Consider the following 27,875-nt stretch of genomic DNA (forward strand, 5'->3'; position numbering starts at 1 on the left):
TCTAAATCTTTCGAGTTTTATTTAATTTTCTCATATAAAATAATAAATATAATAAATAGTAAATATAATAAATATAATAAAATATAATAAATATAATAAATAGTAAATATAATAAATATATTATAATATAATATAATAAATATAATAATAAAATAATAAATAGCACTTTTTTAATAGAGAAATCTTGGACTTGAAGTCTAACCTGGCACTAATGGTGATACTTTTGATAGTTCCTATAGAGGTACTGTGGAATTCTATACTGATTAGTCCATGAATAATGAGGCTGGACTACACCTGAAAATATAAAATGGGAGACATTAGTTTTTTCTAATATAATCAATATCAGTAAGACTAACTCCAACTTGTTACGGATCGAGATGTTGCGTCCCGAAAGTATGAAAAAAAAGCTGTATTATGAAAGAAAATGTATTATTGTTTTTTTCAGACACTAAAAACAAAGATATAAGAAAATAAAATTGTCAAACAAGGACAGTATGAAACAGCAACTGTTTCTATTCTTCTCTACCATAAGAAAAAGTTGCAAGAAAACCCATTCACAAATGCTAAAATGAAAAATTAAATAAAGAAAAACCGAATAAAACCAGCGATAGAAACCATCAACGTGGAAAACAAAAAGTAAAAATATATGAAATCAAAACTGGAACAATATGGCAAAACAACATCTAATTTAAAAGAGTTACAATTTTTAAAGCTAGAAAAAAGTAAACGAATATCATGACACACGTCTTTTGCACTAGAAAAATATTCCTCGCTAAGGACAAGAGGTACTTAGTTTAATATCATACTAATCTAATTTGTTGGCCACACTTTTCTTGAAATCAAAATAAAGTACTTAAATAAAATATTAGTGCTAGATTTGTCGTATATATGTTTTGCATTGGCTGAGGTTCCTCTTACTATGGACATAATAAATTAAAATATACACTACAAAGGTATTCAACCCATAACGTATCGTTATTTCTTTTCGATACATCATAAACTGGTGGAGCCAAAGATTATTCAGATGCCAGTTTTATCAAAGCTAAGGAGGGGAATTTTACCCAGATAGATTTGAAAAAAATGGTTGGGCCAGGTTCATAATAAGAGAAAATATCATCTTTCTTCATATTTGTAGTAATTTGGTCTTAAACCTCTGTTTTATACGAACAGCCCAAGATAAGTTTATTTATGTAGATTATGCTCGTCTTTTTTGTTAACTCTTTGATAGGCCTTTCAGTCTCAGATTATATTAAAATGTTTAAATACCTTTTTCCAGAAAAAAAAATCTCTGAGGTGAACAAGCTCTAAATTTAAGAATTATATATATATGAGTTACACTATTGTGTAATTTAGATATGTCTGAACTTACAATGTAATAAAGAACGTAGTATTTTACTTTCTGTAAAGGATAACAGGAAGACAGAATTGAATTCATTCCAGAATTTATTTAATCAACTGAAATTGATGATTTGGTACATTCTGACTTGAAGCTTAAGAATAAAATGATCTTTATGCCTAATTTTAATGTAGATATTTCTATTGCAAATTTAAGCTTGCCATTTTTAGGAAAAGTTCTAGTAGCTAGGGGTGATCTTCGTCAGTAGTTACTTGTTCAACTCCGAAGCAACCGTATTGAAACACTTGATTTGTCAATGAAAAAAGTCATCTTCGAAAGTATCTCAAAGGCTTTTCTCTTGAAAAAAATGCATGATGATCATAAAGAGGAAGAATTTTCAAAGTACATCCTGCAACTGGGAAACAAAAATCTTCGCGAAATTGACTTATGTTAAATCGAATTACCGGAATATATGATTTCCAACTGTAATTTAATTAAGGGAGTATTTGAAAATGTCTGACAAGTCAAAATTCTTATGTAATGATTTTAGCTTCGCTCAACAAACGAGCTAGTAATATAAATACAAGAGGAATACAGGAGGAACTGACTTCACTCGTGATTTCCTTTATTCCATTAATACTGCAGATTATGATTATGAATAACTTAAGTATTTCAGAAGGGACGTGTAATAGAACCTGACTTATTGTTACTGAATTATGTGACAGAATAATTAAGGCAAATAGAACTACTAGGGAAAAAATACAAAAAGAAGTTGCCATTGCTTGAGTTCTAATTACGGTATGCGTGGCTTTTTCTAATGTTCAATGAAAATTAGCTAAAATGTTTCTACCACCTGAAAATGAAAGACGAACATATAATGCTCCTGCCACTGAAAAATATTTTTAAGAATACATGTTTATTTAATTGATTAAACGAGCAATAATAGTGTATGTATGTGTTTATTTTTCTCTAAATTGGCTACATAGTTTAAACAAAATATACAAGTATGCCAGGTTCCGATTACCAAAGCCTGGTGGTGAAGCCGTCAGGCTTTGAGTGCAATAAAAAAAATTGACATACAGTAATTTAATGGCTTTGAAAACGGTCTAGATAAACCACAAAATTGAGAAAAATCGATAAGCTCCTTGATTTGGGACAAAACAGTTATATGAGAGGATATTTTAAGCACAAAAAAAGGTCATTTCAGATTCAGAAGTGCAAAATTATACAGAATAGAAGTGCAAAAAAGAAACATAACTAAGTCTAAAATACAAAGTGTAATAAATCCATTTACAAAAAGTGTTTTCAGCAGTTTCATAATACCTGAGAAATGTAATACCTGAGTGACGTAACTTCACAAAAGATGAAAATAAACAACCTCAACCAACAAATTTGACAAGACCAATATAAGCAGCTAAGGCCAACGGAATTGAAAAATTTTTTAATTAATGATAAACAAAATTGAATAACAAAGAAATATTGCGATGAAAAGACAAGCGGTGGTGAGAATTACAACAAGTCAAAAATTAAAGAGAAGAATAAAAACTATGTGGTTACAAGATATTCGAGAAAGAAGATAAAAACAAATCCAAAATGGAAATGAAAACTAATAAATAGGCTGGCAGAAGATAAGCAACAGCGAAAATAATACTGTATCAAAAATAGAAGTAAAGAACAAAGAACTCTGCTGTAAGCAGACGTGCTAAAGCAAACATCAGAAAAAGGGAGACAGCGAGAACAGAGAAATAGGTTGTTAAAAGGTAAAAGGCATTCAGAATTAGAAGCAACAGTGAATTATTACTCATCAGAAAAGTTTTCCCAAAAGCTCCGAGATTCTTTGGGTGTATATAAAGCCTAAACGCCTTGCTTCCCATCATGATAGTATTGCTCTCTACCTTTATGTTTTGTTTTATTATTCATCAGAAAAGCTTTCTAGGAGAAAATTCAAATGAGTGATGACTATGTAGAGGTTTAATACCCCTTGGGTGGTATTTTCCCACGTGGTCAAATTAACGAACTATCACTAGAGTCTTAGGAAGCAATATTAGGCTTAAAACAGTTATTTAATTGCCCAACAACAAAAGATGAAACGGCTTTAGACGGCATAGCTACTAACATGCTCCAATTCTACAGGACACCGTCACCATGCCCCCTAGTTGGACAAAAGTTACCGCTTTACACTTGAGCTATAACCTAAAATCGAAGTCTGGGTCATATACACTACTGAAACATCTACGAGTTGACCAATAACAAGTGAATCAATGTTTGGCATTTGTAAATTGCTCACAAATAAAACCTGGGACATTATAGATTCTACACCCTTATGCTTATTAAATAGTCACTGCTTTACAAGAAAAACTTTTCGGTAATACCATTTCTACTTTCCTGAAAAGGTTAGCAAACGATTTTTTCAATTGATTACTTTAAAAAAATTTCTGAAAAAGAAGTTTTTCAAAGAAACATAAAGAGCTCCATTAAGCCGAGAATGAGCCAAAATTAGGTCAAACAGTCTTCCAAGCGTAAAAATACCGCAAAGCAATATATACATAAATAAATGAAAATGAAAATAAACAGAAATTACAATAAATAGCAGAGTCAAACTGAAAATGAGCAAATATTAATATGAGTAGGGCTGATAACCCCATTCCTTCTTAAGACTAGAACACAATTTGTGCTTTACTAAGAAAAACAACAATAACAAAAAATGACCATGGATTGTCAGTTTATTTGACATATACTGATATCTGTTCCTTAAAGATTAGATAATTTTTTATTTATGGAAGTAAGATTAGTGAAAACCTTTCAAACGTTCCTTGTTCGAACATGTAATTTTAAAGAGTAGGATGTGGTTTACTCACGTCCGTCCTTCGCTTCATACACGAATAAAATTCACATCCCCTATTTCAAGTAATGCGGCTTACCAAAATTTTTTATTTTACTAAACATTGACAATTAATATTCCTAAATCTTCGGTTATATATTGCTTTGAAATCAAAATAATTAGATAAACAAAGACCATTGCAATATGGTTACTTCATCGATATGTGTGTTCAACTTCATACCTAAGTTGATGAATGAAATTGTATTCTTGATACATTGATTGAAATCGTCGTACTCATACTTACATTGGTAGAAGGGTGTCACAGAATACATATATTACCCTCTAGGGGTTTTAATACATCTAGCCGTCCAGAAAAAAACTTTTCCATGTATGTTTATGTGTTAATAGAACCTCCCACATACCTACGTTGGTAGAAGAGTGTCACAAGATACCTGTGTCTCCCGAAGGTCTTTATACATCTGACCGTCCATACAAACTGTTCCATATATGTTTATGCGTTAATAGAACCTCCCACATACCTACGTTAGTAGAAGAGTGTCACAAGATACCTGCGTCTCCCGAAGGTCTTAATACATCTGACCGTCCAGAAAAAACTGTTCCATGTATGTTTATGTGTTAATAGAACCTCCCACATACCTACGTTAGTAGAAGAGTGTCACAAGATACCTGCGTCTCCCGAAGGTCTTAATACATCTGACCGTCCAGAAAAAAACTTTTCCATGTATGTTTATGTGTTAATAGAACCTCCCACATACCTACGTTGGTAGAAGAGTGTCACAAGATACCTGTGTCTCCCGAAGGTCTTTATACATCTGACCGTCCATACAAACTGTTCCATATATGTTTATGCGTTAATAGAACCTCCCACATACCTACGTTAGTAGAAGAGTGTCACAAGATACCTGCGTCTCCCGAAGGTCTTAATACATCTGACCGTCCAGAAAAAAAACTGTTCCATGTATGTTTATGTGTTAATAGAACCTCCCACATACCTACGTTAGTAGAAGAGTGTCACAAGATACCTGCGTCTCCCGAAGGTCTTAATACATCTGACCGTCCAGAAAAAAAACTGTTCCATGTATGTTTATGTGCTATACCCTAAAATCGAAGTCTGGGTCATATACACTACTGAAACATCTACGAGTAGAAGAGTGTCACAAGGTACCTGCGTCTCCCGAAGGTCTTAATACATCTGACCGTCCAGAAAAAAACTGTTCCATGTATGTTTGTGTGTTAATAGAACCTCCCACATACCCACGTTAGTAGAAGAGTGTCACAAGATACCTAAGTCTCCCGAAGGTCTTAATACATCTGACCGTCCAGAAAAATTATTTTGCGTGTATGTGTTAATAGGATTACTCCCATAGCTACGTTGGTAGAAGGGTGTCACAGCATATTTAAGTTGCCCCCAGGGCAACTTAATATATCTAACCGTCCACAAAATATATCTTATAATATATCTATATATATAAAAATAAGTTGTCTGTCTGTCTGTCTGTGGATCAGGTGACGTCATGTTTCTGTGTTGACTGACGTCATGTTTTCGACTGACGAAATTACAGACCGGGACATCGGGACACAAATGACGACCGGGACACCGGCACATAGAGAATATAAATGACGCGGGACACTCAAAGAGAAAGCGACCGGGACACAAGGAATGTTCGATTAGCAATCACCATCAACAAAGCACCGGGACACAAATGACGACCGGGACACAGGGAGTATAAATGACGACCAGGACATAAGTAAAAAAAGCTAAAAAAAACTAAAAAAAGGTAAAAACTACAAAAAAACTAAAAAGAAAAAAAAACTAAAAACTAATAAAAAAACTAAAAAAGAAAAAAAAGAAAAAAAGGAAAAAAAATGACAAATAAAGGAGAAAAACAAAACTAAAAAAAAATAAAATAAAAAAAATAAAAAGAAAAAAGAAAAAAAACTAAAAAAACTAAAAAAAAGTAAGAACCAAAAAAAAAAAAAAAAAGAAAAAAAGGGGAAAAATACAAAAATTTATTTCATCATATACCATTTCAAAAACGAATGTATAGCCTATACAAACCGGGACACCGGGATACAAATGACGACCAGGAAACAGGGACACAACTACAACGGGGACGCCGGGGGTACAGGGGGATATATAAATGACGACGGGGACACAGGGAATGTTCGATTAGCAATCACCATCAACAAAGCTCAAAGGCAATCATTAGAATCATGAGGTATAACTAAAAAAACTAAAAAAAAGGTAAAAAACTAAAACCTAAAAAAAAGACCAATTCAAAAACAAATGTATATACAGACCGGGACACCGGGACACAAATGATGACCGGGACACCGGGGACACAGGGACACAAATACAACGGGGACGCCGGGGGGCACAGGGGGATATATAAATGACGACGGCGACACAGGAAATCGTCGATTAGCAATCACCATCAACAAAGCTCAAGAGCAATCATTAGAATCATGAGGTATAGATCTGAATACGGATTGTTTTCCCATGGACCATTATATGTTGCATGTTCAAGAGTCGGTAAACCTGACAATCTATTTATATGCACAGACAATTGGACAGGAAAGAACGTTGTATATTCGCAAGTTTTACGTAGTTAAAAACATATATATATATATATATATATATATATATATATATATATATATATATATATATATATATATGTATGTATATATATATATATATATGTGTATATATATATATATATATATATATATATATATATATATATATATATATATATATATATATATATATATATATATATATATATATATATATATCTATATTCACAGCTTGGACATAGGGAGACAACTACAATGGCGCGTAACTAATATGGCACGTAACGACTTACGAGCGCGGGGGGGCTTGGGGGGGCGCGAAGCGCCCCCACCAACTAGGTGTTGGGGTGGCGCGAAGCGCCACCCCAACAGCTAGTATCTTATATATATCTAATATATATCTTAATATATCTAACCGTCCACAAAATAAAGAAATATTGCTTGTGTATATGTATGTGTTAATAATGTCACTCCCATACCTACGTCGGTAGAAGGGTATCACAGCATACCTACGTCATCCATGAGGATGACGTAGGTATTTTAATACATTTAACACATATAACCGTCCAGTCAATATAACCGTCCAGGAAATCATCTCCTTACTTCCTATGACAATAGCATTGCTATTTACGCTTATTTTATTATTCATCAGTGAAAGTTTTCGGGAAAGGTCCGAAATTATTTGGGTGTGCATTAAGCCCAAATGCCCTACTTCCCATTATGATAGTATTGCTCTCTACTTTTTTTTATTTATCAGTAAAAGCTTTTTGAAAAGATTTCTGGGAAAAACTTCAATTAAGTGCTGATTATGTACAAGGTAAATACCCTTCTGAGGGAATTTTCCCCACTTGGTCAAATTAATGAACTGTCGCTATAGTCTTTGGAAGCAATATTAGGTTTAAAACAGTTATTTAATTACCCAACAACAAAATATGACACAGCTTTAGACTGCACCTACGTCACCCCCAGGGTCGACGTAGGTATTTTAATACATATAGCCGTCCATTAAAAATGAGACGTTGCATGTGTCTGCATATGTTTACATCTTTTTAGTTATTATAGGTATATTTTAAATTATATGAAAATATAATTTGATACTAGTCCTTTTATCAAGTTTATTAAAGCAGAAAAAACAGAAAAAATAATTTCAAAAGAAAAAAATTCTATTAGTATTATTCTAGGTTAACCTAACTGTATCGTCACCACCAACTGAGGGATCGTGCAACCTCTTTGAGGGTATGGAGATACTTATATTGTCACCACCAGTGGAATTTCATGACAATCATCATATCTGATAACAGCAAATTAGAATGGTATGATAAACTAGTAAAAGATTGGTTTGGAGAGGTAAAGCTGATAATTTATTTAATGAAAATCAACATAGTGACTTACATTCTGATGATAACGAGGATCGGGAGTGAATTGATAAGTTTTTGAAAGAATACTTTGGAGAGGCGAATTTAATTTCCCCTAATATTTCAATAGACGTTACCCAATCTCAGCCAAGTGCATTTGAACAGCAAAGTGCATCAGAGTATGATTTTTCTTGGGCTGACCGTCTCAGTCCGAGTACTCACGAAAATATGCTGAGCAAACTTGGTAATATAACTCCGCGATCCAACCCTCTTATAGACGGTAATGTTGAAGTAGCTTAGATTGGTAGAGGTGTAGTAGAGGTAACTCCTGCAACACCCACTGTATTACCAGAGTTTTTTGCCAGACTCTGCCTTGCACAATATATATGTTTATAGGACCGCATTTGGGGATCCATTTAATACCTTGATAGTGGAAGATATAATCACAGATCTAACAAACATAGTACACTGCTTTTAAGCAAGATTCTAGAGCTTCTTGAATGGCAAATTCAAGAATGGGGTGCAAAAGATAGCAAATAAGTATCCATCTCACAAAAATTGTTTTTTTTTTAATGAAAACTCGGCTGTTGTTAATTCGCACTATGTGCAAATAGAAATTCTAACACTTTATCTGCACTTGCAGAATTTTTAGGGTGTATTTACGGACTGGGTAGACAGAGTGACAAAACTAAATAAATTTAATGAGAGTGGGGTTAGGGGCAGTGGTTTTATTTATTGAAAATTTAAATGTAGATTTTTTTTAATTAAAGAAAATATTTTAAGAGGTGGTGGGGTGGGAAAGAAGGCTGTATTAAATGAAATGTTTTGAATGTTTTAAGTTTTAAGTCAGATCAAAAGGGATGTAAAGGTGTAAAACAAAAATCTTTCGGTATTGGGCTTCAATGTTTCAAATATGCATTCCTAATAGCGATTCACAGACCCCACGCAGTAGATGGTGTCATTATGATAAAGTTGGACAAATTGTCAGCTAATGGGGGTGGGGAGGGGTCAGACTTTCCTAAAGTACATTTCAATTGTTTAAATATTGAATAGTCGGTATCACTTACGGCAATAGAAACTTTGAGTGGGCTAATTAATATCTAAAATTTTGTTTTACCAATATGATACACGGTTTGAGGAGGGCGAGGGCAGTAGTAAACAGGGTAGGATATATCCAGTGATGGCTACGTACATTGAATATGTAAAGCACGGGGTAAGGCTTCTATAAACACCTGCTACACAACCTGATTCAATTCGACATTTTAATCAAATTACAGATATTGGTCGTCTTCTGGGTGAGGTAAAATCAAGTTGAAGGAATGCTGGCTCTTATTGTCCAAGCTTTCTTTCTATATTTTGCAGAGAAACAAAGTTAAAGCATAATATGAGACAATTTAAGAGTCATGAAACAAGGTCGCCTTAGACTGCAAGCCAAACTCATAGATGTTTACGATCCATCAAATTTAATTCTTGTCAGTGAACATGAAGCCATTGCAGTCTCTTACGCCCATGCCAAAGAGACTGGAGTATTACAATGCAATTGATAAAGTTAGTTGAAACATTGGGTGGGGAGGATTCCATGGTTGCACATGTTAAAACACAAAATACGTCAGTCTCACGGCTGCCAAACGTAAATTATCCAGTAGCTCTATCACCAGAGGACGACTTGGCCATTAAAAATCAGAAAAAGAGTTGGCTTTGTAAGAGAAATTTGTTGAGGGTAGTGGAGGAGGGATGTCAGTTTGTGACCATGACCATTTTAGCAATGCAATTGGATGTCTGAGGGAAACTAACCTTTGAATTACGATTTACACACGACACAACATCATCCCAACTCTCAGATGTAATCCAAGATTCAAAGTCGAAAAGACCTTGACTTGTTATTGGCCGGTACGAAACTTTGGAGACCGAGTAATTTGTTTTAAAAACTAGCAGTGGTTTCAATTGTAGCATGAAATGATGTTTAACAACGAGGGGGAAGGGTAGTTGGAGTATTGTAAAAGGTTTTAAGGTTGGTGCAACTAACATCCAAGCTGGTTCCACCTTTTGTAGTAGGGAAATCAACAATTTGCTTCTCATCTTTGCACAGATAATTAAGTTTAGTTCGTTTGAGTGACCTGCAATAAAAATGCCGGCATTTGGGCACTTTATGTTCCCAAAGTCAAGACTTGCGTGTGGCCTGTCATGAAAACTACGACGAGAATAAGCATTCTGTCTGGGTGAATAATAAAATGAGCAAATGATTAAGTTAGTGTAAGGCCGAGGCAGGCATTTGGGATTAGTAGATATCAATATAATTTTTTTGCTATCGCCTAGACCGGGCACATGGATAAGAGTAGGAGAGAGGCAATCCTTAGTGAAAATTAAATAAAAAAGACAAGTTTTTTTTTAACTGAAAGTAAGGAGTGACATTAAACTTTAAAACGAACAGAAATTACTCCGTGTATGAAAGGGGCTGTTCCTCCCTCAACGTCCACCTCTTTCGTTAAAGATTTACTCTTTCTCTCAATTCTACTTTATTAAGCAGTAAATAACTTTAGCGTAAAGAGCGGGACGTTGAGGGAGGAATAGTCCCTTTCATACACGGAGTAATTTCTGTTCGTTTTTATTTTTAATGTCGCTCCTTACTTTCAGTTAAAAAAAAACTTATTTTTTTAATTTAATTTCTGAACGTTTTTGAATTAATGCATGTTTTAAGTTTGGCTCTCCGCAAACGAATAATTAACCGAAATTTGCGTATTAATTTTTTTTGTTTGCTAGTTGGCTTTCTTTTGGTTTTGATCAGACGATTTTGAGAAAAGGAGTGGGAGAGGAGGCCTAGTTGCCCACCAATTTCTCGGTTACTTAAAAAGGCAATTAAAATTTTTAATTTTTAATGAACGTTTTTATTAGTAAAAAAATACATTACTTACAAGTTAACTTATGTTACGAACTTTTATATTCGTATAGTTTTATTATGTATATCATGGGGTTTTCCCCCTCGTTAAAACCTCACTCTTTACACTAAAACTTTAATTTTGTCCCAATTCTTTAAGATTGACCCCTGAATCACAAAGGCTGTAGAATAAATAGTTGAAATTACTAAAAATGCTTTAGCGCAAAGAGCGAGCTATTTAGGAAGAGATGGACTCCCCTTATGCGTAATAATCCCTGTTCGTTTTCTTTTTTAATGCTGGTCCTTACTTTCAGTTGAAAAAAACTTTTTCATATTTATTTTTTCATTGTTTTTTTTTTTTTTAATAATGCTAGAAAATCCTGCTCCCCCTTCATAGAATTTCTCTTCTCCCATGAAAAAATTCTCCAAGAGAAGATCCTCCCACGTAGCCCCCTCCCCTCAACCCCCCCTCCAACCAAAAATCATCCTGAAAAGGTCTGTACACTTCCAAATAATCGTTACTGTATGTAAACGCTGGTCAAAGTTTGTAACTTGCATTCCCTCCCCTGGGGACTGTGGAGGAGTAAGTGAGCCCCAAAGACATAGTTATTATGTTTTTCGACTATGCTGAACAAAATGGCTATCTCAAAATTTTGATCCGCTGGCTTTGGGAAAAAATGAGCGTGGGAGGGGGCCTAGGTGCCCTCCAATTTTTTGGTCACTTAAAAAAGGCCACTAGAGCTTTTAATTTTCGTTAGAATGAGTCCTCTCACGACATTCTAGGACCACTTGGTCGATCCGATCACCCCTGGGAAAAAAAAAACAAACAAATAAACACGCACCGTCATCGGTCTTCTGGCAAAAAATACTAAGTTCCACATTTTTGTAGATAAGAGCTTGAAACTTCTATAGGGTTCTCTGATACGCTAAATGCGATGGTGCGATTTTCGTTAAGATTGTTTGACTTTTAGGGGTTGTTTCCCCTTTTTTCCAAAACAAGGCAAATTTTCTCAGGCTCGTAACTTTTGATGAGTAATTCTAAATTTGACGAAACTTACATATGATTTCTCTTTTCATTATATTTAAATCAGCATAAAAATCCAATTCTTTTGGTATATCTATTGATTTCAAAATTCCGTTTTTTAGAGTTTTGTTCACTATTTAGCTGGGTCGCTCCTTACTACAGTTCGTTATGACGAACTGTTTGATCATTACTTATTCTTCTTTTTTCCCAGTGGGTGGTCAACCGGGCGAAGCTTTATAAACTCTTGAAAACCAATCATTTTAAGGTGGTCTGGATTTTGAGTCTGCACTTCAATAAGCGCAATTATATCAATATGGTTCAATTTAGCTGTTGCTTCCAACTCAAATAACATTACAAAATTCAAATTCTCGGTGTTCGTAAGGAGAAACAGGGAGAAATGATAACGTTATTTTTTTTACCAAACTCTATAACAACAGTTTTCGTCAAAAAAAGCTTTATTCGGAGATAACTTTGGGGGGGGGGGGTGTAAGTACTAAAGTTAATGCTGGTAGTGGGGAGAACATCACCTAAAATGTAATATTTTCATTTGAGTTATTGTAGGAAGGTTTGTCGTAAGGCTCAAGCTCGCCATCCTGGACCAATAGACCACTAAACCTGTTTTGATGTGGGAGGGGAACAGGTTCAGTTTTAAAAGTTTGGGGTAAATTGAGAAAGCCAGGGGTTAAAGTTTCCTGGTTTTCAAACGATTCAATGTTCAAGCTATGGGATGGAGCGGATAAATTTTGGGGCAGATTATTTTTTACATGATGATTTTCGCATGTAGGTGGTACTTTCAGACTGGAGTTGCACTGGTAGGGTAGCCATGGGGTAGAAAGTGCAAAGGATGGGGGAGAGGTTTCCTGGTGATCCGGGAAGAAGCCAAATTGAGAGTGTTCCTTATAGGGGGGGGGGATATAAGGCAAAATGATTCTGAGAGAGGGAAGCACGATGGAGGGTGTCAGAGTGGTGAGGGGTCGGGTTTATCTCGGCAAACAACGGGTGGTGTCCAGAACCAATCGATAGCTTCTTGGACGCACGAAGAGGAACGAAGTCGAAGGAAACTGGAGTTTTTGGAGGAACATGAGTGAGGGGGGATGGTTTGAACCGGGTAAAGTGATGTCGGTGGTTGGGTTGACCTGACACGCGGTATTACCGTGGCAGAAGCTTGTTTCGAGGAATGGATTCCTTGGGTATATTGCTCTGCATCGGGTATGCATGAGGATAAGACTGAAAGTCGAATGGAACACAAGCTAGCGGAAAAATATGGTCGTGGATACTTTCGGCACCACCCTAAAAAAGGTTGGGTTTTAAACCTACCCTTCACCCCTGATGACACATGAGTAAAATTACACGACTTATCAATACAAGGTAAAACAGAACAAAGGTCACCATGATTAAAAATGCACCTATCAGACTAAAAAATTCACGAAATATAATGACGTGAAATATGTAAAAACTTGCATTGCTTGCGAAAATTGCAGAAACCACGATTAGAATGATTACAGATCACTTTTTCTTTTCTGAATATTTTTACATTAACTTTCCTTTGATCCTACTCTTTCAAAAAATTTGCAAACACTTCGTGGTAGCCTAACGAACTGTAAAAAGGAGCGACCCGGCTCAATAGAAACCGAAACTCTAAGAAAAGGAGTTTTGATACCAATAGTTACATCAAAAGAATTAAATTTTAATGCTGATTTTAAATAGATTAAATAAAAAAAACAAGTTTTTTCAACTGAAAGTAAGGAGTGACATCAAAACTTAAAACGCACAGAAATTACTTCGTATATGAAAGAGGCTGCTTCCTCATCAACGCCCCGCTCTTTACGCTAAAGTTTGACTCTTTCTCTCAATTCTTCTTTCTAAAACAGTAAAAAACTTTAGCGTAAAGAGCGGGGCGTTGATGAGGAAGCAGCCTCTTTCATATACGAAGTAATTTCTGTGCGTTTTAAGTTTTGATGTCACTCCTTACTTTCAGTTGAAAAAACTTGTTTTTTTTATTTAATTTCTGAACGTTTTTGAATCAATGCATGTTTTAATTTTGGCTCTCCGCAGAGGAATGATCAAAACGAAATTTGCATATTTTTTTTTTTGGCTCAATAGCTTTCTCATAATTTTGATCGAATGATTTTGAGAAAAAAAGAGCGGGGGACGAAGCCTAGTTGCCCCCCGATTTTTTGGTTAATTAAAAAGGCAACTAGAACTTTTAATTTTTTACGTTTTATTGGTAAAAGATTTACGTAACTTATAAATTAGCTTACGTAAAGAACTTTTGTATTCTCATGTTTTTATTACATACATGAGAGGATTTGCCCCATCGTCAGTACCTCGCTCTTTACACTAAAGCTTAAATTTTATCCCAATTCATTAAGAATGACCCCCTGAATCACAAAAGCCGTAGAATAAGTAGTTGAAATTACCGAAAATACTTTAGCGTAAAGAGCGAGGTATTAGAAGGAGGTGAGCCCCTCATATGGGTAATAATTTCTGTTTGTTTTCAGTTTTATTGCTGTTCCTTACTTCCAGCTGAAAAAGCTTTTTCACTTTTATTTTTTAATTGTTTTTTTTTAATAATGCTAGTAAATCCTGCTCTCCCTTCATGGAAATTTTCTTCTCCCATTACAAATTCTCGAAGGAAAGTTCCCCCAGCATATCCCCCTCTTCTCAACCCCTCCCCCAAACCAAAAAAATCCTCCTGAAAACGCCTGTATACTTCCCAATAACCATTACTATATGTAAGCACAGGTCAAAGTTTGTAACTTGTTTGGTTACTATTGAGCCGGGTCGCTCCTTACTACAGTTCGTTACCACGAACTGTTTGATAAATTTCATCAAGTTTAGTAGTAACCATCAAAAGTCTGAGAAAATTTGTCTTATTTTAGAAAATAGGGAGAAACATCCTCTAAAAGTCATAAAATATTAACAAAAATTACACCATCAGATTCAACGTATCAGAGAACCCTACTGTAGAAGTTTCAAGCTTCTATAAAAAAAATGTGGAATTTGGTATTTTTTGCCAGAAGACAAATCACGGGTGAGTGTTTATTTGTTTTGTTTTTTTTTCCTAGGGGTGATCGTATCGACTCATTTGTCCTAGAATGTCACGAGAGGGCTGATTCTGACGGAAATTGAAATTTCTAGTGCTCTTTTTAAGTGACCAAAAAACTGGAGGGAACCTAGTCCCCCTCCCCCGTACATTTTCTCCCAAAGTCACCGGGTCAAAATTTTGAGATAGCCATTCTGTTCAGCTTAGTCGAAAATCTAATAAATATGTCTTTGGGGATGACTTATCTCCCCCCAGTCCCAAGGAGAGGGGCTGCAAATTACAGCTTTGACCATTGTTTACATATTGCAATTGTTAATTATGAAGTGTACAGACGTTTTCGGGGGGACTTCTTTGCGTTGGGGTTGGGATGGGTCGCGGGAGTAGGTTACGTCGGAGGATCTTTCCACGGAGGATTTTTTCGTAAGGGAAGAGAATTTCCATGAAGGGGGCGCAGGATTTTTTAGCATTATTAAAAAAAAACAATGAGAAAATATTTTTTTTCAACTGGAAGTAATGAGCAGCATTCAAACTTAAAACGAACATAAAATATTACCTATATAAGGGATTTGTCTCATCCACAATACCTTGCTCTTTACGCTAAAGTATTTTTAGTAATTTCAACTATTTATTCTAAGGCCTTTGTGATTCAGGGGTCCTTCTCAAGGCTTTGGGACAAAATACAAGCTTTAATGTAAAGAACAAGGTATTGACGAGGGGGCGAACCCCCTCATATACGTAATAAAAATACACAAATATAGATATTTCGGCCCTATGTCCAAGGGCCGTCTTCAGCACAATACAAGAATAAGAGAGAAACTATATATCTATATATAAAAGAACCTACATCAAATTGTGAGGATTAAAACTGAATAATTAAAAACACTTTTTAAAACTTTTTTTAAAAATATTCCTAGCATCCTTACTTCAACGAAGTTCAACCGGGACTGGCGAAAAGAATGAAATGAGAATATAAGTTCATTCAAACTGAAGAGAATAAAATGATTAGATGCAATTTCTTAAAGATAATCTTGCTTGTTTAGCAGCCTGTCTCAAAGGCCTTTTCGTAGTTGGTTCAGTACTATTATAAATTATTACTCCGTATATGAAATGGGTTGTCCCCTCCGCGTCCCACGCTCTTTACGCTAAAGTTTGACTCTTTGCAACAATTCTACTTTTTAAAACAATTAAAAACTTTAGCGTAAAGAGCGTGGGACGCGGAGGGGAAAACCCATTTCATATACGGAGTAATTTCTGTTCGTTTTAAGTTTTAATGTCGCTCCTTACTTTCAGTTAAAAAAACTAGTTTTTTTTTATTTAATTTCTGAACGTTTTTGAATTAATGCATGTTTGATTTTGGCTCTCCGCACATAAATTATTGAAATGAAATTAGTATATTAATTTTTTTTTTGGCTAAATGGCTTTCTCTTAGTTTTGATCAGACGATTTTGAGAAATAAGGGGTGGGGAAGGAGGCCTAGCTGCCCTCCAATTTTTTGGTTACTTAAAAAGGCTACTAGAACTTTTAATATTCAACGAACGTTTTTATTAGTAAAAAATATACGTAACTTAAGAATTAACTTACGTAACCAACTTTTATATTCTTATATTTTTATTATGTGTACGAGGGGGTTTGTACCCTCGTTAATACCTCGCTCTTTACACTAAATCATAAGTTTTGTCCCAACTCTTTAAGAATGACCCCTGAATCAAAAAGGCCGTAGAATAAATAGTTGAAATCAATAAAAATATTTTAGCATAAAGAGCGAGGTATTTATCTCCTCCTAAATACCTCGCTCTTTATGCTAAAGTATTTTTAGAACCCCTCATATGCGTAATAATCTCTGTTCGTTTTAAATTTCAATGCTATTCCTTACTTTCATTTGAAAAAACGTTTTCATGTTTATTTTTTCATTGTTTTTTTATAGTAATGCTAGAAAATCCTGCGCCCTTTTCATTGAATTTTTCTTCCCCCATGACATATTCCTCAAAGGAAAGATCCTCCCACAAAGCCCTCTCCCATCAACCCCACCCCCCAAACCAAAAAATCCCCATGAAAACGTCTGTACACTTCCCGATAACCATTACTATATGTAAACATTGGTCAAAGTTTGTAACTTACAGCCCCTCCCTCAGGGATTGTGGGGGAGTAAGTCATTCCCAAAGACATAGTTATTGTGGTTTTCGACTATGCTGAACAAATTGGCTATCTTAAAATTTTAATCTGTTGACTTTTGGAAAAAAATGAGCATGGGAGGGGGCCTATTTGCCCTCCAAGTTTTTTGGTCACTTAAAAAGGACACTAGAACTTTTCATTTCCGTTAGAATGAGCCCTCTCGCGACATTCTAGGACCACTTGGTCGATAAGATGACCCCTGGGAAAAAAAAACAAAAAAAAAACAAATAAACACGCACCCGTGATTTGTCTTCTGGCAAGAAATACAAAATTCCACATTTTTTAGATAGGAGCTTGAAATTTTTGCAATAGATTTCTCTGATATACCGAATGCGATAGTGTGATTTTCGTTAAGATTCTATGACTTTTAGGGGATGTTTCCCCCTTTTTTCCAAAATAGGACAAATTTTCTCAGGCTCGTAACTTTTGATGACAAAGACTAAATTAATTGAAACTTATATATTTAGAATCAGCGTAAAAATTCGATTCTTTTGATGTATCTTTTAGCATCAAAATTCCGTTTTTTAGAATTTCGTTTACTATTGAGCCGGGTCGCCCCTTACTACAGTTCCTTACCACGAACTGTTTGAAAAGAAAATAATTCGGTATTTCGGGGCTTCTGACATTATTACTCCTTTGCGGAAGTTAGGCTCAAAATTGAAAAAGGATTATATTTTTTCTCTGGGCCCCTTCCACCTCTTAGTTCGTTTATTTTCCCGTTAGTTTTCACCTGTTTTCGCTTGATAGTTGTGTTATCTCTTAGCAGTTCTTTCGTTAGTTGAGTTATGGTTGTGGTATATATGTTTTATCGCTCGTATAGTTGTGTTATTTTCAAATTATACTTCATAATAGAGAGGCTCCGAACACCCAGCATTGTATGTTAAGCTCTTAATTTGACGTTTTTTTCTAACGTGACCACATTCGTCCTGCGCCCTTTTCATTGAATTTTTTCTCCCATGGCATATTTCTCCAAGGAAAGATCCTCCCATATAGCCCCCTCCCTCAACCCTACCCCCAAAACCAAAAAAAATCCCCCTGAAAACGTCTGTACACTTCCCAATAACCATTATTATATGTAAACACTGGTTGAAGTTTGTAACTTGCAACCCCTTCCCCAGGGACTGTGGGGGAGTAAGTCATCCCCAAAAACATAGTTATTATGATTTTCGACTATGCTAAACAAAATGGCTATTTCAAAATTTTGATCCGTTGACTTTGGGAAAAAATGAGCGTGGGAGGGGGCCTAGATGCCCTCCAATTTTTTTGGTCACTTAAAAAGGGCACTAGAACTTTTCATTTCCGTTAGAATGAGCCCTCTTGCGACATTCTAGGACCACTTGGTCGATACGATGACCCCTGGGAAAAAAATAAAATAAAAAAAAATAAAAAAAAAATAAACACGCACCCGTGATTTGTCTTCTGGCAAAAAATGCAAAATTCCACATTTTTGTAGATAGGAGCTTGAAACTTCTACAGTAGGGTTCTCTGATACGCTGAATCTGATGGTGTCATTTTCGTTAAGATCCTACGATGTTTAGGGGGTGTTTCCCCCTATTTTCCTAAATAAGGCAAATTTTCTCAGGCTCGTAACTTTTGATGGCTAAGACTAAACTTGATGAAACTTATATATTTAAAATCAGCATTAAAATGCGATTCTTTTGATGTAGCTATTGATATCAAAATTCAATTTTTTAGAGTTTTGGTTCCTATTGAGCCGGATCGCTCCTTACTACAGTTCGTTACCACGAACTGTTTGATTATAAATCGGTTTAGTAAAATATTTTGTTAGATCATTTTTAATTAAATTTGAGTATAAAGAATTAAGTGAGTATTCCCCCAAGTCCCTGTTCAAAGAAATATTATTATTTATTTTGAGATTAATTTCGATTGTTTCTCGAACCACCTGTTTTATTCCCAAATCATTACTAATGAGTGAAGAGTTTTCAAAAAGTATCATGTGGGACGGATTATTAAATATATGCCAACCTAAAGCAGAATCAAAGGAGTTGTTGGAACTATTTGAAATTAAGGCCTTGTCTATGTCATTTTTATGCTGTTGTAACCGTTTGTCTAGATTCTGATGGGTCCTGCCGACATAGTATTTTCCGCAATCACATGGTATTTGATAGACCCCTCTTTGGCGAGTAACTGGGGTCTTATCTTTACCCGAATTTAAGAAATTGATGATTTTAAAATTATTAGTAAAAACTACGTACAGATTATTTTTTGTGCAAATAATTTTCAATTTTGTTGTGATGTTTGGGATATACGGAAGATAGACAATATTTGAGGGCTTATCAGTAGCCTCACATTGTGAAGTATCTTCTTCGATTTTACAAGAATTTCTTTTTATTCTACGGTTAATTATTTTATTGACAAAAGGAATGGGGTATCCATTGCCAAAAAGAGTATCTCTGATAAATTTTATTTCTGCATTTGTTAGTTATTGTTTGTTATGGAAAGGCAGTGTGGTCTTCGTCGCTATTTTAGCGTAAAGAGCCAGGTGTTGAGAAGGGGTCAACCCGTTTTATATACGGAATAATTTTTGTTCGTTTTAAGTTTTAATGTCACTTCTTACTTACAGTTTAAAAACTTGTTTTGTTTTTTTATTCAATCAAAAAGAATAGCTGTATCATCGTCTGACAATGGTTTGTAATAATCTTGCTAATCTTTACAGCATTTTTTTCATTATTACATGATAATTTATGCAACAAACCGGAAGTCACCGAATCATTCGCGAACTCAAAAGGACTTCATTCTGTATCCACACTACAAGTAGGAATTTGTAATTTCTGTTAGAATATTTCGCAATTAATGCTGGAGTTACTGAGCTTTGACAGTTGACCTCCTAGTCTAGAAGTAATTGCTTCTTGTTTTTTAAGTCTTCTTGTAATTTGGTGATTTTTGATTTAAGGGTCACTCGATTGTTTTGTAAAGTTAAAAATTCATTTTTCATAACAAGGCGATGGGAATTATGGAAGTTGATATCCTCACTTAGTTTTTTTAATTACCAGATCACATTCATAGAGTATATCGTTACCCTATTTTTGGTAATTAAATAATACGTCAACTTTTTTTTTCAAATCTTCTATGGCTGCTTCATGGTTTAAATTCTTCTCTAACTGTGAGTTGTATTGTATTTTACTCGAAGGTCAGCAAGTTGTTCGACAAACTTAACAGAGTCAACACAAGAGGGGACTTGGGAAGCTTGTATTTTTTATGGTTTTGGGGTTGTTGATTTTGTGACAGACTTGGGGGCGGAGCTAAGAGCCATGGGTTAAAGGAAGTTTGTGTTAAAAGGTGGTTCAGGATCATTATTCAGAAAATGGGGGAACTGGCAGTTTAAACATAACCATTTACCACATTTTTTTTCTCTCCTCAATTCAAATACCTACGTACCTAGGATGAAACCACTTCTGACACCAACTGCATTGCACCGTTCTACTAGCGGAACTAAGTCTTCATCATGTGAATTTCATGGGCCTTGACATAATATTAAAACAAAAATAATCCAGATTACAAAGCTCGGAACTGGTCAATAACTGAATTATAAAAGCTTCAAAACGGGTTTTAAACTTTACCCAGCATAGTTGTTTGCAGGTTAAATACAAGAAACATACGCTTCTATAGACCACAAAATTCAAGGCACCTTAGGTACCACCAACCGTGAGGCGTGGGGTAAAGGTCATATAGGATTCCCAAAGAAGCTATCAGCGGCATCTGAAGGAGATGTTGAAACAAACTGAGAGTTCACTAGGCAATTGGATTTGAAAATGGAACTTGATGAGTAAGTCGAGGAATTGAAATTCGTTTCTGGTGAAGGTAAGTAATATACGACCTCAGTTAAACATTAAGTCACGTTCAAGTTTATCCCAATTCTCAAAGCATCTTAAAAGCTGACATCCTATGGCCCTGATGTCCAGGATATTTATGGATGCCCGAAATTTAGGTAGATTTTGACTAAATATGTTTTCCAAAGAATTTTACAATACATTTTTTCAATTTTCGTGTGCTATAATTAGTTAAAAGATTAAGAATATTAGCTTATTGCAAACATCTAAAGTATTATATAAAATATACGATCTATACTACAAAATACATGTGCATCATAACTACTTCTTATATTATGGTAAATTTATTTGTTGTAATTTATAATGAAATTTAGATATAAATAATTATTTAAATTTCGTACTTGGGGCTGCGGTATACCATTGTCTGTTCCCTCCTGTTGTATATTGAATTCCGGATAAAACGCTTGCATTAGACGACATTATTGGCGATGCTTCTGTTGTCATGTTTAATAATAGTGTAGTAGCCTCTGTGGTTAATGTTGTAGTTGTTGTTTTTGTTGTCGTTGTTGTTGTTGTTGGCCTTGTAGGCTCTGGTGGTAAGCCACCCTTTGGGGTTGTCGGCTTTGATGGGGGTGTTCCAACCACAACTGCACTTATCCAGAAAATAGGGACAACTAAAAGAATGAAAAAAAAAGTTTTCTCATTCAAACATCGTGACAGAATTTATCAAGATTCGGTTGAACACGTGTAGGTGCAAAAATTGGGCCCCTTAGGTTCTTTACTACCACCTAAACCCTATAATGTATTTCTACCAACTATCTACTATATTAATCATGTAATTTGTCTTTTTGTGCCTTTTTCATACCCTTACCTCTATATTAAAAGTCCTGAGTACATGTGTACCTGAAAGGTTTTTTTTTTTTTGCCTTTCTTCATCTTATGTTCCGGTTCCTTTTGGTTGTATCCGGTTTCTTTTTACTGTAAAGGAAACCGGTTTTCCTTGTGTTCCCGTTTCCTTTTAATGTAGAGTAAGCTGTGATAAACTAACTGCAATCCAACAGACATTACTTAGCATTAAACACGTTGTAACTCAAATTTGAACAAACTAACTTCATAAAGATCATAAAATAGATATATAAATTCAAAAGCATAAATATCATAGTTTTGTAAATAAAACAATACATAGATTAACTGACTTCCATCGAAAACTATGCCTCTACAAGGCAACCTCTACAGGGCTAATAACCAATTACCATGAGTTTCCTCGACGTTTTAAACATCCTAGCATTTTTTCAGACATCATCTAAAGACTTGTGTTTTTTCTTTTACAATCCTCTGAAATTGGACTAAATCAATTGTTTTAGTAAAAATTGTGAGTAAAATAAATGAATAATATATATTTAGTAAATAATATATAAATTCAGTTTATAATATATAATATAGTCTATATATAAAACATAATACAGTAATATAGTTATTATGATATAGAAAAACAATAAAAAGTAATAAATAAATTATGGAATATAAAATAAAATAAATAAATCACAAGAATTCAGTAAGTTGATTTCGGAGAAACTATCTTTAAACTTCTGACCAAGTGGGCCAAACAAAATGTCTGGAAAAAAAAGTCCAATAGCCGTCCATTTTCCTTTTTGAAAATTATAGCGCGTTACCTCTACATCCTTTAAAATATGCACTGAAGTGTCCTCCTCACTCCTCGATTTTTTCAAAATTTCAAGCAGAGAGACAAAGCTAGGGAAGACCACTGAAACAACACATTGTATTTCCTGTCAGGTTGATTGGTAAGAAGATTTCTCTGCAGAGAAAATGTTAGAACAAAAGTAAAGAACCACATTTAATCCTGGCCCTAGTAGATATAAAGTCCTATCATAATTCAATCTTTGGTAGGTGAAAATATAAAAAAAGAAAAATATATTTAAAAAATCAAACACAGATGAAAATATGTAGTCAAAACATAAGTAAAAATGAATATACTGGACGGGGTGAACAGATCGAACGTACGATCAACAGAAATTAAATTTAGTTAAACCAAAATTTAATTGGAATAACCACAAAAAGGACTAAGGGTGCCACGCCATAGGCCTTATGGAAGTTAGAGCCTTACCGATTTCTGCTAACTAAAAAAAAATTTATTTCAAATATTACTTATCCTATAGCTATAACATTGGATCATCATAGGAAACAGAAACTAACAAGAATTAATATCATTATTCATTATAAAACCAATCGAATTTCAACAGTTTTTCGGTTCATCGTTATTGTTATAATGATTTTTCTTTTTTTATGTATTTGTGAAAAAAAAATTAAAAATACACTGTTTTTCATAATAATCAAATGAAACCCATGGACAGAGGTAAATTATTAATCTCTTCTGTAAGCCTATATAGGCTCTGAGGTATTATTCCTTTGCGATAATAATTCTTTTTGTTTATTTTATCAAACAGTTTGTGGTAAAGAGCTATAGGTAAGGACCGACAAGGCTCAATAGTAACCTAAAATCTAAGAAAAAGGGTCTTGATAACAATAGATGCATCAATGATCTCCCTCCCGATATTCTGTAATAATTGTTCTGGTAGGACCCCCCCCCCTTGGAAAAAAACACCATCAATTATATTTCTTCTGGTAAAACATTGGAAAATTCCTCATTTTCGTATATAGTGGCTTGAAACCTCTTCAGTAGGGCTCTCTAATATGCTGAATCTGATGGTGTGATCTTCGTTAAAATTACTTGAAATTTTTAGGGTATATCTCCCCATTTTCAGAAATTAAGCATATTTCCTCAAGCTCGTTATTTTTAATATGTAATGTTAATTAATGATTTTTTGTATATTGAATCATCATCGAATTTAATTCTTTTGATGGCAGCTACCCCTTACGCTCCGTTTTTTTTTACAAAGTCATCCCGATTAAAATTTTGAGAAACCTGTTGCGTTCGACATAGCTGAATAACTCAATAATTATGGCTTTAGGAACGACATGACCCCCAACCCCCCAGTCCCTTGGGGAAGAACTGTAAGTTATCAAATCGACCAATTGTTTACGTCTATTATTTTCCAGTGAGGAGAGCAGTGTACGGAGGGAGTTTTACAGGGGATTAATTTACGTGGGAGGAACTTTCGACGGAAGAGTTTTCCATGAGGGGAGGGAATTATTCATGAAGAGGGGGCTTGAAGTATCAGAATATTTTGAAAAACGATCAGTAATTAAATGAAAAAATCAGCTGAAAATATGAAGTAACATCAAAACTCAAAACAGCCAGAGATTATTCCGTATATGAAGGGGTTTTCTCCCCTCTAAAATATCTTGCTCTTTACGCTAAAGTTTGACAGTTGTCCTAATTTCTGTAGGACGACTTCTAAAAAAAAAGAGTTTTTTCATTGATAGAATTAGTGTTACAAGCTTATTGAAATTGCTAACAAAAAAAAAAAAAAAAATTAGCGTGAAGAGCAAGGCAGTGAAGACAATCCCTTCGTTTACGGGTGTTCGTAAATATGTAGTAAAGATGAAAATCCTGGAGCTGGTGAATAGATTGAACGTAAGACCAACAGAAATTAAAATTAGTAATTTAGTTAAACCTGTTAAAGCTTTACTGATTTTTTGCTAACTAAAAAAAAAATATTTCAAATAATACTTTTCTTGTAGCTATAACATTGGATCATCATAGGAAACAGAAACTATTAAGAATTAATATCAGTATTCATTATATAACCAATTGACTTTCAACAGTTTTTTGGTTCATCATTATTGTTATAATAATTTTTACTTTTTTATGTCTTTGTGAAAGAAAACCATAATATTAAAAATACACTATTTTTTATAATAATCAAATAAGACTCGGGCCGTACGATTTGTATGGGCAGAGCTACATTATTGACCTTATCTGTAAGTCTATTTAAGCCCTGTGATGTTATTCCTTTGTGATAATAATTCTTTAGGTTATTTTATCAAACAGTTTTTGGTAAAGAGATGTAAGTAAGGTCCGACAAGGCTCAATAGTCACCTAAAATCTAAGAAACAGAGTGTTGATAACAATAGATGCATCAATGATCTACCTCTCGATCTTCTGGAATAATTGTTTTGATTGGACCCCTCCCCTCTGGAAAAAAAAAACACGCATCAGTGATCTTTCTTTTGGCAAAACATTGGAAAATTCCTAATTTTGTATATAGGGGCTTGAAACCTCTTCAGTAGGGCTCTCTAATATGCTGAATCCGATGGTGTTATTTTCGTTAAAATTACTTGAAGTTTTTGGGCTATATCTCCCCATTTTCTAAAATTGAGCAAATTTTCTCAGGATCATAATTTTTAATGTGTAATGTTTAACTTAATAAATTTTTGTATATTGAATCATCATCAAATTCAATTTTTTTGATGGCAGCTACCCCCTACGCTCCGTTTTTTTTTTTTACAAAGTCATCCGATTAAAGTTTTGATAAACCTGGTTTGTTCAGCATAGCTGAAAAATTCAATAACTGTACCTTAAGGAACAACATGACCAATAACATTAAAACTCAAAATAGCTAGAGATTATTCCGTATATGAAAGGGTTTCTCCCCTCTACAATATCTTGGTCTTTACGCTAAAGTTTAACAGTTGTCCTAATTTCTTTAGAGCGACTTCTGAAAAGCAAGATTTATTTTGGTTGATTTAATTAGAATTACAAGCTTATTGAAATGGCTCAGAAAAAAAAACTTAGCGTGAAGAGCAAGATGGCAATGACAACCCCTTCATTTACGGTTTTTGATTTTGAGTTTTAATGTTGCTCCTAACTTTCAGTTGTAAAATCCTTTTTTTATTTAATGGCCAATAAAAACACACAATTTTAAATACTAATGAGTTTCAGTGAAGTAAAAATGATACTAAATCCTTTAGAAGGTTGTGAGAGTCACGGCCCTATTATTATTGGCTTAAATATCTGTTGCCAATAGGTATTATACGGTTTTTATTAGGTTCGGCTTTTTCTAAAAAGGATTCTTTCATCAATAGCAGTATCTCTTATAATTATATTTGAAAAAATTGAATTTTTTTTTTTAAGAAGACATCAGAAAAACCAATTTTTCAAAGAGGAATATACAGCTGTATTTAACAAACAAAGCGAATAAAAATAGTCAGTTGTAGGAAGCATCTGAAGTGGTTGCATTTGCAGTGAATCCTAAGCGACCTTTTTACTTAAATGGTTTGAACATGCCCCTGCCATGATTTTTTTTTTTATATGTAGCATAAAAGATTAAAATCACTTCCCTACCGGTAGAGAGCTAAGAAGTCAAAGGTAGAGGATCACAACCACTACCAGGGAGCAGGGGGGGGGGTCGGCGAATAATTTTGAAACTTTCTTTTTCAGCCAGTTTAAATGGAATTTTTTTTTATTTTCCATCTGCACAGAAGGCTTCATACATATTTTTTTTCCTTGGACTAACTATCTCACCTGCATGAATAAGGAACTTTAGCAGATAAACACTATGTTGGAAGAAATTGCCTATAATATAATGGAAGCGATGGCTTCACGAATGATATTCTAACATTTCTAAGAAATATTTGATAGACAAAATTTTTTCAAGAATAAACATCATTCTAATAACATTTTTCTCTTGAATATCAAACTTAAACATAAAATGGGATTTGAAAGAGAAAGAAAAATCATATTAGATTTAAAATCCAATGCCTTTTAATTTTATTTCTACTTTTTTTTGACAATTTCTGAAGCATACCTTTTTACTGTTTATTTTTACCTGGGTTCTACCGTTTCTTTGCTATCCGTTTCATTATTCGCATGGGTACAATTTCTAAAAACACAATAATCGTCACTTGGAGAAACGATAGGGAGACGTAAAGAAAAAAAGTTTACAAAAATAAGAAATGTTAAAAGAAAAAAGAACTTGAAGGATGGTAAAATCAGAACGACCTGAAGTGAAAAGTAAAGTGGAAAAAAAAAGTATATTGACAAAGAGGGGAAAATCTAAACAATTCACTAAAATAAGATATTGAGGGTAATTGTTAGGTTAAATATATGGCCAACTTTAAGAAAATAATACAACTACACTATAATTATGGCCTTTTACATTTTCAATCAGTGAAACATATGAATTATAGCCATTACATCAACATAATTATCCGTTACACGCAAGTTTAAATACAAAGAATAATAACCTTCGCAAAATATTAAAATAAAAGTTACCGACAAAGAAGAAAGTAAAAACGTAGGGTGAGATAAGTTGATAGTAAAGGTTGAAAAGATCAAGACGATCTGGATTAATAGGTCCAAAGAAACGATCCAAGGGGTCCAAAGAAGTTGTATTCCCGAAGGTTAAATCATTCGTTACGGCTTCAGTTGTGACAGTTGTTATGGCTTGTGTTGGTACGTTTGCTAGTAAATCCTCCATAACTAAACTAATTGTACACTTTGCCTCTATATATGAACTAATATAAATCTCTTAGCACTATCCCAATCATGTTTTACAACAGGCAAGTGACCCAATTACGCCAGTTGAATTTTAACTAGGCTTCATAATCAGAGCTGTATTCTAATTTACTGCCTTTCTAAGTTATTAAATAATAAAAAAATGTCTCTCCTAAAATAAAAGTAAAGAATGAAATTAGAAGTTGAAAAGAAGAGAAACTATTATGAACCTAAGAGACAATGTTTTTTACTCCAGTACCCGCTCTTTAAGCTCCGCTCTATCTAGTTGTTAAAAATACTCCTTATTTCAACACAATACTTTTCTGTTTCAGTAGTTATTTTTATATTATTTTGAAATAAAGTGGAACTTTAGGATAAGGAAGGGGGAATTGAAGAGGATACACCCCCACCCCAAGATACTCGGAAAAAATAAATTATA

At 34.2% G+C, this 27,875-nt stretch overlaps 1 protein-coding gene across 1 annotated transcript; it reads right to left on the bottom strand.

Moving 5' to 3' along the window:
• LOC136028847 (uncharacterized) lies at window positions 1-27,460 on the bottom strand. Its single transcript, XM_065706780.1, has 3 exons — window positions 27,215-27,460; window positions 21,420-21,692; window positions 1-294 (listed from the first exon to the last, which is right to left on the bottom strand). Exons 1-3 carry the CDS (start codon window positions 27,417-27,419, stop codon window positions 209-211), a joined length of 564 nt encoding a protein of 187 aa, XP_065562852.1. The 5' UTR covers window positions 27,420-27,460; the 3' UTR covers window positions 1-208.
• Between the last annotated feature and the right edge of the window lie 415 nt (window positions 27,461-27,875).

This window comes from Artemia franciscana, chromosome 7 (genome assembly GCF_032884065.1).
Source record: "Artemia franciscana chromosome 7, ASM3288406v1, whole genome shotgun sequence".
Lineage (NCBI taxonomy): Eukaryota > Metazoa > Arthropoda > Branchiopoda > Anostraca > Artemiidae > Artemia > Artemia franciscana.